The 15,020-nt window shown below is 37.8% G+C and overlaps 1 protein-coding gene across 1 annotated transcript in view; it reads left to right on the top strand.

The window, feature by feature from the left end:
* The window catches only part of DBT (dihydrolipoamide branched chain transacylase E2), a 51,591-nt gene extending 36,857 nt beyond the window's left edge, over window positions 1-14,734 (top strand). The window contains exons 8-11 of the mRNA XM_004385718.2: window positions 4,819-4,896; window positions 7,217-7,408; window positions 8,585-8,656; window positions 11,842-14,734. Of these exons, the coding sequence (XP_004385775.1) occupies window positions 4,819-4,896; window positions 7,217-7,408; window positions 8,585-8,656; window positions 11,842-12,009 (510 nt within the window). The 3' untranslated portion in view covers window positions 12,010-14,734. The remainder of the gene's footprint in view (window positions 1-4,818; window positions 4,897-7,216; window positions 7,409-8,584; window positions 8,657-11,841) is intronic.
* The last annotated feature ends 286 nt before the right edge of the window (window positions 14,735-15,020 follow it).

Genomic DNA, 15,020 nt, shown 5'->3' with positions numbered 1-15,020 from the left:
TTTTTTTTTTTTTTTTTGATATGTTGTTGAATTCTGTTGGCTAGAATTTTGTTGAGGATTTTTGTCTCTGTGTTCATGAGGGATATTGGTCTGTAATTTTCTTGTGGTGTCTTTACCTGGTTTTGGTATCAGTGTTATGCTGGTTTCAAAGAATAAGTTTGGGAATATTCCTTTTTCTATACTCTGAAATACCTTTAGTAGTAGTGGTGTTAACTATTCTCTGAAAGTTTGGTAGCATTTTCCAGTGAAACTGTCTGGGCCACCAAGCCATGGTATTTTCTGTCACCTCATGTGCATGCGAAAGCGGGATAATGAATAAGGAAGAACAAAGAACTGACGCCTTTGAATTGTGGTGTTGGCGAAGAATGAATATACACCATGGACTACCAAAAGAACGAACAAACCTGTCTTGAGAGAAGTACAACCAGCATGCTCCTTAGAAGCAAGGATGGCGAGATTATGTCTCACATACTTTGGACATGTTATCAGGAGGGATCAGTACTTGGAGAAGGACATCATGCTTGGTAAAGTGGAGTGTCAGCAAAAAAGAGGAAGACCCTCAACGAGATGGATTGACACAGTGGGTGCAACAGTGGGCTCAAGCATAACAACAATTGTGAGGATGGTGCAGGACCATGCAGTGTTTTGTTCTGTTGTACATAGGGTCACTATGAGTCGGAACAGAGTCGACAGTACCTAACGACAACAACAGCCTAACAAGTATGTAGGTGCTCTGTAAAGATGGGATGCAATAGATGTCTGTGAGTCTCAAAATGAAAGCGATCTAAACTATTTTATGGCTATAGAGAGACATCTACGTAGACAGGACAATTGAAACAGATAGATGAAATCACCCAAATTGTGTGTGAAAGAAAAGAAAAGGCGGGGACTTCATACCAGTGTTTAAAGGGTACTTAGACATTGAGTTGACAAAGACAATCAAGAGAGTGAGTAGGGACAGTAGTATAAGGGAGGAGAACCAAGAGTCACTTAGAAACAGAGTATCTATTGCTGTATAACAAACTACCCCAAAATTTAATGGTTTAAAACAACCACAATTTATTATTTCTTATGAGTCTACAGGTGAGCAGGGCTTATCCCGGTAGGGTTCACTCATACGTCTGCAATCAGCTATCGGGTTTGGTAAGGCCAGACTAGACTAGGATGATTTTCACTGGGTGGTGCAAATAGTAAAGTTTTCTAACTCACCCAGAGGTTCCTTGGAAGGAAAGGCCTGGTGTTCTGCTTCTGAAAGGTTTCAGCTTTGAAAACCCTGTGGAGCACAGTTCTGCTTTGCAATACATGGGGTCGCCATGAGCCAGAATCAACTCAACGGCAACTGATACAGTACAGTATGTCTCTCTTATCTCCCCACCATGCTAGCCTGTGTCTTATAGTTCTTGCAGGGATTGAAGAAAGGAAACAGCAATGCTCAAGTGCTTTTTCAACCTCTGCTGTATCAAGTTTCCTCTTGTCTCATTGGCCAGAGGAAGTCACATGACTAACTCAGAGTCAGTGTGAGAGAGCACTACAAAAGTCCTTGGATACAGAGAGTCATGAAAGATTGGGGCTAACTGGGACAATTAATTCAGTTTCCCACACCAAGATAGGAGAAAAAAGTTTTAAGAGAAAATAGATAGCAGTCTTATGCATCACAGAGATCAAATAGGATAAGGGATAGAACAGGCTATTGGATTAATAATTAAGAGCTCATTAATGGCCTTAGCCAAAACTGATTCAGTATTGTTGAGACAGAACCTTGATTGCAGTGAGTTGGGGAATTGAAGAAGAGGAGCCATTAGAAATACTGGATGAAAGGCAGACAGGTTAGGAGGTTCAAAGAATGGTTAAAGTGGTTCTTTGTGGAGGAGATTGAGGAAAGGTTCCATCTGCCCTATCCTTTCCTGGAAACCATCCAGGAAAGATTGAGCAGATTTGTAGACTGAGGGAAAGAACTGGAGAATGGGAAATTAAAAATATGTGAGTGGGAAGGATTGCTGGAGCGAGGCTCTGACATTGGGGAAAGAACGAGATGAAGACCCCAGTGGAGGAGTTACCGTGAACAGCAAGAGAACACCACCTCTGTGTTTCTGACTGGGTTCCTCTTACTGGTTCCTGGTAACAGTGCGTCTGTTTTGAAGCAAAATAGACAGCTCTTTAATATATTGAATTTCTTTTATTGCTGTTTTTCTTATTGTTCCAGTCTGAATAAAATATCTAGTCTTTATTTTGAAAATAAAATGTTGTATGTTTTATTTGCTTTAAATAACATTTTTTCTGCCTATGTAAGTTTCAGAACATTACAAATATTGTATAGAAAACGATTAACTCTAATTCAATGTGTATACACACTTTTTTATTTTCTATTTTTGTATTTTTTTGTAATTTATACTCAAAATACTGTTTTTGTTGTAACACTTTAGATTAACCTTAGTTATGATTTTTTTTTTACATAAGAATGACTAAAGTTACAGTTACTAAAGCAGATGCTTACTAAAACTTTCAAGTCATAAAAATTATAAGGAATTGTAGCAGATCTTTTCATTATGTTTTTCTTTCAGTGCTCCACTTCCTTAACCCAGTTCAACTAAAATAATCACTGTGAAAGTTCTCTATACATTTATACTCTTTCCTTAACTCTCTTTCTCTAGTTCAAGGATTCGATTTTTTTTTTCTGTCAAGACCACAGACCCATAGACAGAAATAACACTCAACACAAAGCATGTAAAGAAATTTTAATTGGACTAGATGAGGGCAGTGGTGGTGGGAATTCTATTTAAGAAATCTTAAGCATTTTTGTTTTCCTATTAAAATTTAAAACAATGCATGGCAACCAAATGCAATATGTGAACCTTGATTAGATCCTGGATCAGAGGAAGAAACAGCTATAAACAACATTTTGAGGACCAAAAAAAGTTGCTGTCGAGGCATTTCCAACTGATAGTGACCTATGGAACAGAGTAGAACTGCCCCATAGGGTCTCTAAGGAGCAGCTGGTGGATTTGAACTGCTCCTGAGGATAAATAGGGAAATCTAAATATGGACAGGAGAGGAATGATATCAAGAAGGAAAAAGAGAGAGAGAAAGAAGGGGAGAGATTGAGGAAGAAGGCAAAGGGGGAGGAAATATATGTGATTAAGATGTTCAGGCCAACTCTGTCCTTCATTGGCGAGGCCATCAGGTGGGGCATATTCATTAGGTGCTATTATTGAATCAGTGTTAAATTTCTTGGGTGTGGTGATTGTTTTGCGGTTATGTAAAAGAAAGTCCTTGTAGAGGTGAAGTATTAGTTCTGCAGCTTATTTTCAAATGGTTCCGAGAAAGAAAGAAAAAGTAGAAAAATGCTAACAATTGATGAATCTAGGTATTCTCTCAAATTTTCTGAAAGTTTTAATTTTTTCAAAATGAAGAATTGGTAAAAAATTAACATGGGAACATAGCACTAGATAAGAAATATGAAACAATGTAAATATGTAGTTTATTTCTGTATTATGTCATTTAATATAAAGCACTACAACAAAGGAATGGTATCAAGAAAAGAAGCTAGAAGGAGAGATTATGAAGAAGGCAGAAAGGGAAGAGATTAATAAATAATAAATATTTATTAAAATAATAAATATGTTAATAAAATCAAAATATTAATCTCTTAATAAATGAGATTAAGGGAAGGTTGGGCTCTAAAGTAAATTTTGGAGCTAGCTCTGCCTTCACTGGCCAGGAACATCAGGTAGCCTTTAATGGTCACTGCACTTATTACTTGTTCTTTCTACATAGGAAAGGAACTTACCTATCTTTGTGTTTTAATTTGAAGTGTATTTTTGAACTTGTAGGAGAGCTCCAAAATTGAGGTGCCTGGCGTATATCAAACTGACTGGCCTGGGTCTGAGCCCCAACTCCATTTTAGCCTTTGCCTATTCCTCAGCAACAGTTAACATTTGAGCAGAGTTAATCTTGCAGCTAAGAAAATGTTTTTCTCTGCAGTTAAGCTAAGGATGTGGAAACAATGTTTCTAAAAGGAGGGTCTTGACACAAGCTCCTTATCAGAAATCTCCTGCTCAGGCAACTCTCTGGGAGTGTTTGCTAAGGATGCTGTCTTAGCAGAATAGTCTTATAAAGGAATGTCCTATGATTGTCTTACGACCACTCTGTAAACTCCCCTTTAGTCACAAACTTCTGCAATTATCTAAGGTAACCAATCTAAGAAGCCCACATATACACTTTAAACCAATCATTTTAAAGCTCCTGCTTCGAGTTATCCTGTCTTCTGCTTCCCTGATCTTGTAACTTCCAATCAGAATATTGTACCTTTAGTTCCTGATTTTTACCTCATAAATATGCCTCTGTAACTCCACCATTTTGGAGCGTTTGATTTCACTTTGTGAGATCTAACATATCCCAAGTTTGAACTGTCTTAAACCTTCAGTAAATCTCTTTGCTTTTGCTTTTAACAGAGTATGTGTTTTTACTCTGACAAACTACAGGTTTACTTCTCATGTAAATATTAAGACCCTGCATATTACAAAATGTCTAAAGACATTTTCGTTGGAAGTTTGATCAGTTTGTACAGTTATTTTGAAAATCTCTTTGATATTTACAAGCTGACTATTTTATCTTTTATTCTTAAATGATTAGGGTGACCTAGTTCCACATTGTTTGCAAGTTACATCGGGAGTAATAGGCCTAGGAACATGTAGACTTGAAATTAAATCAGCATAAATAAGAATTCTGTCATTCCTTTTCAGCTCATTCTATGGCTTCGAAATCCTCCATCCCTCTGAATTAAAAATGCTAAAGTTGAATTCTCTTTCTGTTAAACAGGCTGCTTCCTTGGGATTGCTACAGTTTCCTATCCTTAATGCTTCTGTGGATGAAGCCTGCCAGAACATAACATATAAGGTTTGTTATGCATTATGAAAATGTTCTTGTTAAAAATAGAAAATGGTGCAAATGTGCCTGTAGGTTAGAGATACTTCTGTTGTACCTCAGATAGTGATCTTTTTTCAGACTTGACAGGACTGCCTTGTTTTTCCGGGTGTCAAAAGTTTTCCGCCTTTGATAGGGTGCAGTCTTACCACTTTTCTATTGCTCCTTTTCGTGGAAAATATTTGAGTTTTCCTTCTCTGACAGGTTTCTGCCTTAAACAGGTTCTGTCTGTCACAGGTTTTACTGTATTAAATTTAAGTATAATTTATTGTTTTTACTAGTTAATAGTAACACTGTTCAGATATACACATTGCCATTTTTAAGCCCTTTTGGTTTTCTGCTTAAAATAATAGAAATATACAGCTGAGAGGCAATGGATTATGTTACCTACCCCACATCCCCTCTCCTCAAAAAGTAGAAGCTCTCTCAAAAAGCTCTCCCTGGAATTTTTAAAGCAAGAATAATTTATAAGAGGAAAGTAATGAACATTTCAATTCAGTTTGAGTGAACTCTCCAGTTTGGAGTGAAAGTTTATTAAGACTGATAACTTTTTTGGGGATGTCAGTCCTTATTTACATTTCTCATTAGAAATATACACCCAGATGGTGAGTAGCATCTAGGGTCTTAAAAGTTTGTGAATGGCCATCAAAGATATACCTACTGGTCCCACGCCATCTGGAGCAAGGGAGAATGAAGAACACCATAGATACAAGGGAAAGATTAGTCCAAAGGACTAATGGACCACAACTATCACAGCCTCCACCAGACTGAGTCCAGCACAACTAGATGGTGCCTGGCTACCACCACTGACTGCTCTGACAGGGATTATAGTAGAGGGTCCTGGACAGAGCTGGAGAAAAATATAGAACAAAATTCAAACTCAGAATAAAAAGACCAGAGTTACTGTTCTGACAGAGACTGGAGAAACCCCAAGAGTATGGCCCCTGGACACCCTTTTAACTCAGTAGTGAAGTCACTCCTGAGGTTCACCCTTCAGCCAGAGATTAGACAGCCCATAAAACAAACAATAATATGTGTAGGTCAACCATGTATATGAGACTAAATGGGCACACCAGCCCAGGGGCAAGGACAAGAAGGCAGGAGGGGACAGGAAAGCTGGATGGATGGAAACAGGGAACCCAAGGTCGAGAAGAGGAGAGTGTTGACATGTCATGGGGTTGGCAACCAATGTCTCAAAACAATCTGTGTATTAATTGTTTAATGAGAAACTAATTTGCTCTATAAACTTTCACCTAAAGCACACACACACAAAAAAGCAAATTAATTCATTAATTAAATTGAAAAAAAAGAAATATACAATCAGAAAGTGAACTTAGATGTTTTTTTTTTTTGGGGGGGGGGTCTATGCTAAAATATATTCCCATATGATTAATATAGAAAGACTTGAAAACATAGCTGATTTTGTTTTGCGATTAAAATTGAGTTATAAAGACGTGAAGCTGGCTATATTGATTTTAATATTTTCTGATTAAGTATGTTCTTATTGCACACATCTCAGATAAGAAAATAACAATGTTTGCCTTCAGTCCCATGACCCTAAACTTACTGTTTTTGTTGAGATATACATACTTTCAGGATTTAATTTTCACATGCTTTTTTTAAAAAAATATGGAATTATACATATTTTTCTTTGACTGTCTTTAATAGCTTATGGAAATCATTACATGTCAGTAAATATAGCTCTGTTATTGTTTATTTAAGCACTGACCTATCAGTAAACATTTTGATTATTTGCAGTTTCTCAAAATTAGAAACATTATATATTCAACCTCCATGTGCATCTCTTCATACTTCTGCATTTATCTTCTTAGCATAAATTTTTATAAATGGAATTTTTGGTACATATTGTCAGATGTTCTCCAAAAAGTCTATACTAGCTTACATTCCCACTAACAATGTAGGGAAATGGCCTGTTGCCCTATATTCTTGTCAGTAAATTATTATCTTTCTCAACAAATCTTTTAAAAAATCTTTTTAATCATTGCCAATCTGTCGAAAATAATTTATGATGGTTGTTTTAGAAGATAGAGCCCTGGTGGTGCAGTGGTTAAGAGTTTGGCTGCTCACCAAAAAAGGTCGGCAGTTCGAATCCACCAGCCACTCCTTGGAAGCCCTATGGGGCAGTTCTGCTCTGTCCAGTAGGGTCGCTATGAGTTGGAATCAACTTGACGGCAATGGATTTTTGGGTTTTTAGAAGACAATGAGGGTTGATCCTTTCTTTCCTGTTAGCTTATTTATTAAAAGGCCTATTGTATACTTCTTATTTTTTTAGGCTTCTCATAATATTGGAATAGCAATGGATACTGAGCAGGGGTTGATCGTCCCAAATGTGAAAAATGTTCAGATCTGCTCTATATTTGAGGTTGCCACTGAATTGAATCGCCTCCAGCAGTTGGGCTCTACAGGTCAGCTTGGAACCACTGATCTTACAGGAGGGACATTTACACTTTCCAATATTGGATCTGTGAGTAATACTAATGTTCATATTCATAAACTGTAGCTTAAACTCAAGAAAAGTTTTAAACACAGAAGAAAACATTCTTTGATGGTTACGAGGGTGGGGAGGGAGAGGGGAATTCACTAACTAAATAGTAGACAAGAATTATCTTAGGTGAAGGGAAGGACAACACACACTACAGGGGAAGTCAGCACAACTGGGCTAAACCAAAGTTAAGAAGTTTCCTGAATACAACCAGACACTTCAAGGGACAGAGTAGCAGGGGCAGGGGTCTGGGGACCATGCTTTCAGGGGACATCTAGGTCAATTGGCATAACAAAGTTTATTAGGAAAATGTTCTGCATACCACTTTGGTGAGTGGCGTCTGGGGTCTTAAAAGCTAGCAAGTGGCCATCTAAGATGCATCAATTGGTCCCAACCCACCTGGAGCGAAGGAGAATGAATAACACCAAAGACACAAGGTAAGTATTAGCCCAAGAGACAGAAAGGGCCACATAAACCAGAGACTTCATCAGTCTGAGAGCAGAAGAACTAGATGGTGCCCGGCTACCACCAATGACTGCCCTGACAGGGAACACAACAGAGAGTCCCAGATGGAGCAAGAGAAAGGTAGAGTGCAGAACTCAAATTCTAGTAAGAAGACCAGACTTAATGGTTTGACTGAGACTGGAGGGACCCCAGAAATCATGGCCCCTGGACTCTCTGTCAACCCAGAAGTAAAACCATTCCCAAGGCCAACTCTTCAGACAAAGATTAGACTGGACTATGGAACATAAAATGACTCATGAAGAGTGTGCTTCTTAGCTCAAGTAGGTACATGAGGCTAAATGGGTAGCTCCTGTCTGGAGGCGAGATGAGAAGGCAGAGAGTCACCTAACAATGTATGTATAAATTTTTGTATGAGAGACTAACTTGCATTGTAAACTTTCAGTTAATGCACAATAATTTAAAAAATCGCAAGAGGAAAAAGGATTTTCAAAGTTTAGAAACAATTGAAAAAAGGAAAGATGAGTAATTTTAATTGTCAGGATGGGAGGAGTCTATCATGCTATTAAATATCATTTGGCAAAAAATAAAAAACTTTAGCTTAAGATTTCTGATCATGTACTCATTTAAAAATATAAAATGTCATTTGCCGTTTGTCCCCCTAAAGTTTAATTTTTTACTTTTCCATTTTTTTAGATTGGTGGCACCTATGCCAAACCAGTGATAGTGCCACCTGAAGTAGCAATTGGGGCTTTTGGATCAATTAAGGTATGTTTATTAAATAATTGAAAAACAGAGTTTTAAGCAAATTGAGGAGAGGTAAACACAAAGAAGAGTACCTGTTGAGGTTTTCCCCTCACTCAGTAGGTTTGAGTTTGCAAAGTTTTATTCATTAAGCCTATTATTTCTTCCTAAGAGCTAGGCCTGCAATTCCAGTGGCTGCCTCTGCATATAGTAAATGGTGGTAATCTGGACTGTTTCTGTGTGGATCAACCATTGTGCATTATGCCAGGCACAGTTGTGAGTCTTTGGGGATAAGCACAAATAACGGTCATTTTGCTTCTATGAAAATATCTTTATTTCAAAATCCCAAAGAATAATAGTAATCCCATCCAAATTGTTATTTGTAGCAAAGTGAGACACTGTTTAGAGCCTTTTTCTCTTTACTCTGTTCAAGAAGCATTGGGAGTGCCAGCTAAAAATGCAGATTTCTTGGCCTTGAAACAAGAGTCCCCAGAACTTATGTTTTAAACAAGAACCCAGGCAGTTCCAACACAGGTAGATCTGTGGTCATGTTTAGGGGAATTTAGAGTAAAGGTTGCAGTGTTTCTCAATCCTGGTTGCACATTAGAATCCCCTGAGGAGCTTAAGAAAATCATGCTCGATCTTTCCCCATACGAGCTGAATCAGAGTTTTAAGGAATGGAACCTGGACATCCCTATTAACTAAGTTGAGAACCACTGTGTTAAAGAAATAAGCTCCTGGATACCATGTTGATACCACCTTTATGAGTGTCCTTTGTTATTAATCACTACATTAACCTTGGTTTTGCTCTTTATGCTTTAAGGAGAACCTTTCTTCTTCATGCTTAATGATTCCACACTGAACATCTCTGGGACTTGTCTTTCATGAGTTTACTTTTTTGTTGGCACTCAAAACCCTCACAGACACTTTCATATAGCCTTTGATCTGCTTTCTAGCAGATACCACTTTAGCTGCTAAATTACCCCCTCTTCCTAATATCCACTTTCCCTTCTGGCACACAGAGGAGATAGGGAGAAAAAAACAAAAGGGTATAGTCCTTTTGATCACAGTATGAGACCTTTCTTTCCAAATCAGGGGTTTCTCTGAGTGATAACTTCTCTATCATTCTCCTCCCAACAGGAATTCAATATTTGATTCTCACAAAATTCTTCTAGCTTCCTACAGTTTCCAAATCATCACACCTGTTTGACAAAGTTTATTTTTCCTTAAAGAGATTTCTTTTCTTCTGATTTCTTTAGATACATTTTTACAGAATCATTTTACCCATGGTGTCTTCAAGCTATGAGGCATAGTTCTTAGCGTGTAAATCTTCATAGTGACTTAATTTGTTGGATAGGGACAAATAGTATTTAATTCCTTTCTTCCTTTACGGTATCTCTCTTTTGCTATTTTCTGTTTTCACTCTACATTTTTAAACTTCTTGTTGCTAAATTGTTGTTGAGTAACCTCCAAACCAAACCTGTTGCCCTCAAGTCATTTCTCATGACCTTATATGTTACAGAGAAGAATTTTTCCTTAGAGTTTTCTTGGCTGTAATCCTTACAGAAACAGATTGCTGGGCCTTTATTCCATGCCACCACCTGGTGATTCAAATCTCCAACCTTTGGGTTAGTAGTTGAGCAGAAACCATTTGTACCACCCACGGACCTCTAAGTAACGTCTATGTTACTCAGTTCTGATTCTTATCTTTCTTGACCTGCTAGCTGCACTTGAGACAGGCAATCACTCTTATCTCCTTGGAACACTTCTTCATCTTGGTTTGCAGAATACCACACCATCCTGGTTTTCTTCCTGTCTCTGCCTGTTCCCCTGAGTCTTCTTTGCCCACACCTCCTCATATTCCCAATCTCTGAACATTGCCATGCCCCAGGGCTCAGTCCTGACCCTTTTCTTTATCCACACCCACTCCCTTGGTGATCTTATCTGTTCACATGCTGATACGCTCAGATCCATATCTCTAGATCTGACCTCTCCTTTGAACTACGAACACTTACATCCTGCTTGAATGTCTAATAAGCATCTTGAATTCTAACATACCCAAAACTGAGCACTTGCTTTACCATCTCCCACCCGCAAGCCTGCTCTTCCCCTTTTAGTGAATGGTCATTCTGCTTAGAAACCTCCAGTGACTTCCCATACCACTCAGAATAAAAGGCAAAATACCTACAATGGCCCTACACTGGTGCTACTCAGAGTGTGATCAGAACCCGTCCAGGTCCACGACTACTGTATCCAGGCCATGAGGAGATAAGTACAGAAAGGGAGAATAGGGCTTAGAAACTTTTATAGCAATTTGACAGTGATTTTACATCTGTTGAATCTAGTAATAAAAATTGGAGCTTATATTTTGTGTGTCTTTTTTATTTTTGTAATAATTCATTGTCAATTAAAAAAAAGAAAGTTGTTTACCAAAGACAGCTTGTGAAGAACTGCCCTTAACAATGCGCCCCACCTTCACCCCTCTCCATCTGTGACCTCACTCATCTCCTGCCATGCACTGACACCCTCCACTCCAGCGCTCCACTCACGCTTCCCCTTCGTCCCTTCCTTCAGGTGTCCTTCAATGAGGAATCCTCTAGGTGAGACTTTCCCTGCTCACCCTGACAAAAAAATGCCACCTATCCCTACCTCCACCCCCTGCCAACACTCTATCCCTTTTCCAAACTGCTTTTTTTTTTCCTTTGCACTTTTCACCATCTAACATATTATATGTTTTTATTTATTTATCTTAGTTGTCTCTCCCCATTAAAATGTTAGCTCTAAGAAGACGGAGCTTTGTTTTGTCTAGCCCCAGAGCCTAGAAGATACCTGGCACCTATTGTTGTTGTTAGGTGCCGTCGAGTCGGTTCCAACTCATAGAGACCCTATACCTGGCCCCTAGCGATCCTATACCTGGTACCTAGTAGGTGTTTAATAAATATTTGTTAAGTAATTCAAGTCCAAGATAAAATTTAATGTAGGTATGGCAGATGTACAGGGGACAGGAAATAACGGAGAAATACTGAAAAATTGAGGCATATACACACAAAAATGATGGGAAGAGTATGAGCATTTTCAGAAGTCATCTAGGCTGCCCATTCCCTTTGTATTGCAGGGAGGGGGGTTGTCTGATCTTATGCCACTGCTGTTGCTGGAACTTGAGCTTTGAGCAAGTGAAGGTTACTCTTTGTTCTTTTCCTTATTTCTAGGCCCTTCCTCGATTTAACCAGAAAGGAGAGGTATATAAGGCCCAGATAATGAATGTGAGCTGGTCAGCTGATCACAGAGTTATTGATGGTGCTACAATGTCCCGCTTCTCTAATTTGTGGAAATCCTACTTAGAAAACCCAGCTTTTATGCTACTAGATCTGAAATGAAGATGGATAAGACATCCTTGAACTTTTCGTGCTTCCAAAGAATATATAAAGCCTAGCTGTGCTAGCACATGCTGTTCATTGCAATTTGTAATATAAATGATTTGGCACAATATTTATCACTATTCTGTTAGACTTTTTACTGAAACTGATAATGGTGTAATAGTTCTCCTGAGGCTGTCCTGTCACATTTTATAGGTAATTAAAAAAAAAAACCAAACCCGTTGCAGTTGAGTCGATTCCAACTCATAGCAACCCTATAGGACAGAGTAGAACTGCACCATAGGGTTTCCAAGGAACAGCTGGTGGATTTGACCTGCCAACCTTTTGGTTAGCAGCTGAGCTCTTCACCACTGCGCCACTAGGGCTCCTTATAGGTCATAGTGTGACTTAATGTGCTGCTGAGATCTCTTTGTCAATGGATTAGAACTGGCAAGAACATAATGTTACTAAAAGACAGGTAGCCATATACAGTATTTGCCCTGTTCTTTTTTTTTTTCTTTTTTAACTGACTCTTAATGAAACTTTCCGTTCAACTATTAGTTGGGAAAAGGAATTTATATACAAAAATGTTTTCCATTTCCCTGCAATAATGCAAATTGTTGTATAAAGTAAGTGGAATTATACTTTTAAAATATCCCGGTATATTCTTTCTCTATAGAGATTATCATCTGTAAATGACTTGTTTATATAAATTAATGTCTTTTAAAAGGGAGAATTATAAGCTGGTCATAAAAATGCCGAATTAATAGTTTTATAACCTGTAAGACTATTAAAGGTGTTTGTTTAAAATAGATAAACTTTTAGAATTTTGCTAATATTTTGATGTTTTGTTGGGAGAACTTCACTTTCACAAACGTGCTTTGTGTAAGGAAGGTACTTTAAATGTAGCAGCCTCTGGCATTTTCTTACGTTCAGAAATCTACTTCCTTTTAACTTTCTTGGTCTTCAGCTAAAAAACAGGATAGGATAAGAAACTGAGGTCTATTCTATCCTCCATATCCTGAGTGGGAAAGTGAATAAGAGGACAGAGAAGAATTTAGTGAGTATTATGGGCAGAAAAATAAAATAATAAATGTGATACAGAAATGAATGTGTCATAATGATCATTTTGTTAGAGGCCCACTATTAGAAATAGCATCAAAATGAGTATAGTCCAACATTTTGATTTGCATTCAGAGATCCAGGTCCTTTCTAATGCTGTCTATATGAATACTGTATGCCAAAATTAGTTAGTCAAGTGAAATGTTGTGACAGAAAAAAGTAGTTTTGATGTCCTCTTGATTTTTTTTCAAAATGGGAATAATTGTTTAATCAAAAATAATAAATCAAATAATTCAGATAATAAAGTTATAAAGAAAAATCATCCATAATCCTACCACTATTAACATTTTAATCATGTAGCTGTATACATAGCTATTCTTTTTATAAAAATGGATTATACTATAGCTATTATTTGATAATTTGATGTTTTTAATTTAACAATATATTATGGGTAACTGTATGTATCAATAAACAGTTCTATATTATCATAACTTTAAATGACTGCATAGTATTTCATTGTATGTATGTAATCATACACTCAAATACTGATTGAGCATCTACTGTGTACCACGTACAATGCTAAGTACTGGTTACACATTGCCTACCCTCCTGGTCCCTGACTTCATTAGGCTTGTAGCCTAGTGGAAGAGAGAGCTGTTAAATAATCATAAAAATATAATTACATACCTAGGTAGAAAAAAATCTAATAGGGGTTCCTGATTCTGTCTGGGGGAATCAGGAGATGGATGTTTCATAATTTACCAATTCTCTATTGATGGGCATTTGCTGAATTTTAGATGAGGAATTTGACCTTCACTTAAAGAATGTGAAAACTAGGAGAAAAGGAGTCCTGAAATTAAATATGCCGCTGTTGAAAAGAAGGTCCAGCATTTTGGGCTCAAGATGTTCTCTACATTCCCAAAATAACTCTTGAGCTGTCTGTTCTATCCCACCCCCCTACCATTACCATCTTTTCTTTAGTCTCATCCATTGGGAATTCAACAAAGGATTTGCTCCTTGCCATGTGCAGGACCTTTCCGAGGAGGAGACCAGAGGTCCTGGACTATAGCCCTAGCAGCAGTTCTGAGCCAGCAGGCTCTACACATTACAGCGGGGGTCAAGGCTTTTGCTGTATTCCTAAATGTTGAAATTAAAGGGGAGAAGCCAGAAAATTCACATACTTCATTAATACATCTGGGGGTTAGAAGGCATCTATGCAAAGGGAGAAGCCAAAATTATTGCTGGAAATGGTCAACAAGAACATCAAGAGTCCATTCATTATGTAGACCATCACTCTGACATTTGAGAAGGAGACACAATAGGGAAGGAAGTTTGAAGGACAGGAGCCTGAATTGGTATTAATTTCCATTTTGGAAACCAAAAAATACCTTATGTTGAAACATTCCAAGAAGTGGTTATATAGGAAGAAGAAACAAAAGTGACAAATTCTTTGCCCAGAAAGTCCACTGATCTGTTTGGGCATTTCTCTTTGCTTTCCAGTCAAAGTGAATTCCAGGGATCATTTGATGGATTTCCTTGCTGACTATGGTTTGATAGTTGATGGAGTACACCAATGTTCATTGCAGCACTATTCACAATAGCCAAAAGGTGGAAACAACCTAATTGCTCATCAACAGATAAATGGATAAACAAAATGTGGTACATACATACAATGGAATACTACTCAGCCAGTAGGGGAAATGAAGTCTTGATACATGCTACAGTATGGATAAAGCTTGAAGACATTATGCTGAGCGAAATAAGCCCATCACAAAAGGACAAATGCTATCTCACTTATATAAAAAGACAAGAAAAGGCAAATATATAGACACCAAAGTTTATTAGGGGTTACCAGGGGTGGGAAAAGGGTGGTTAACAGTATTGGAAAAATTGCATTGATTAAGGGTAGGGTTGCGCAACTGATGTAATTGCTGTCAGTAAGTTGTACACTTATAAAAGGCTGAATTGGG

Source organism: Trichechus manatus, unplaced genomic scaffold, assembly GCF_000243295.1.
Source record: "Trichechus manatus latirostris isolate Lorelei unplaced genomic scaffold, TriManLat1.0 scaffold00144, whole genome shotgun sequence".
Lineage (NCBI taxonomy): Eukaryota > Metazoa > Chordata > Mammalia > Sirenia > Trichechidae > Trichechus > Trichechus manatus.
The sequence above is the reverse complement of the archived record's forward strand: the minus strand, read 5'-3'. Positions and strand labels throughout refer to the sequence as shown.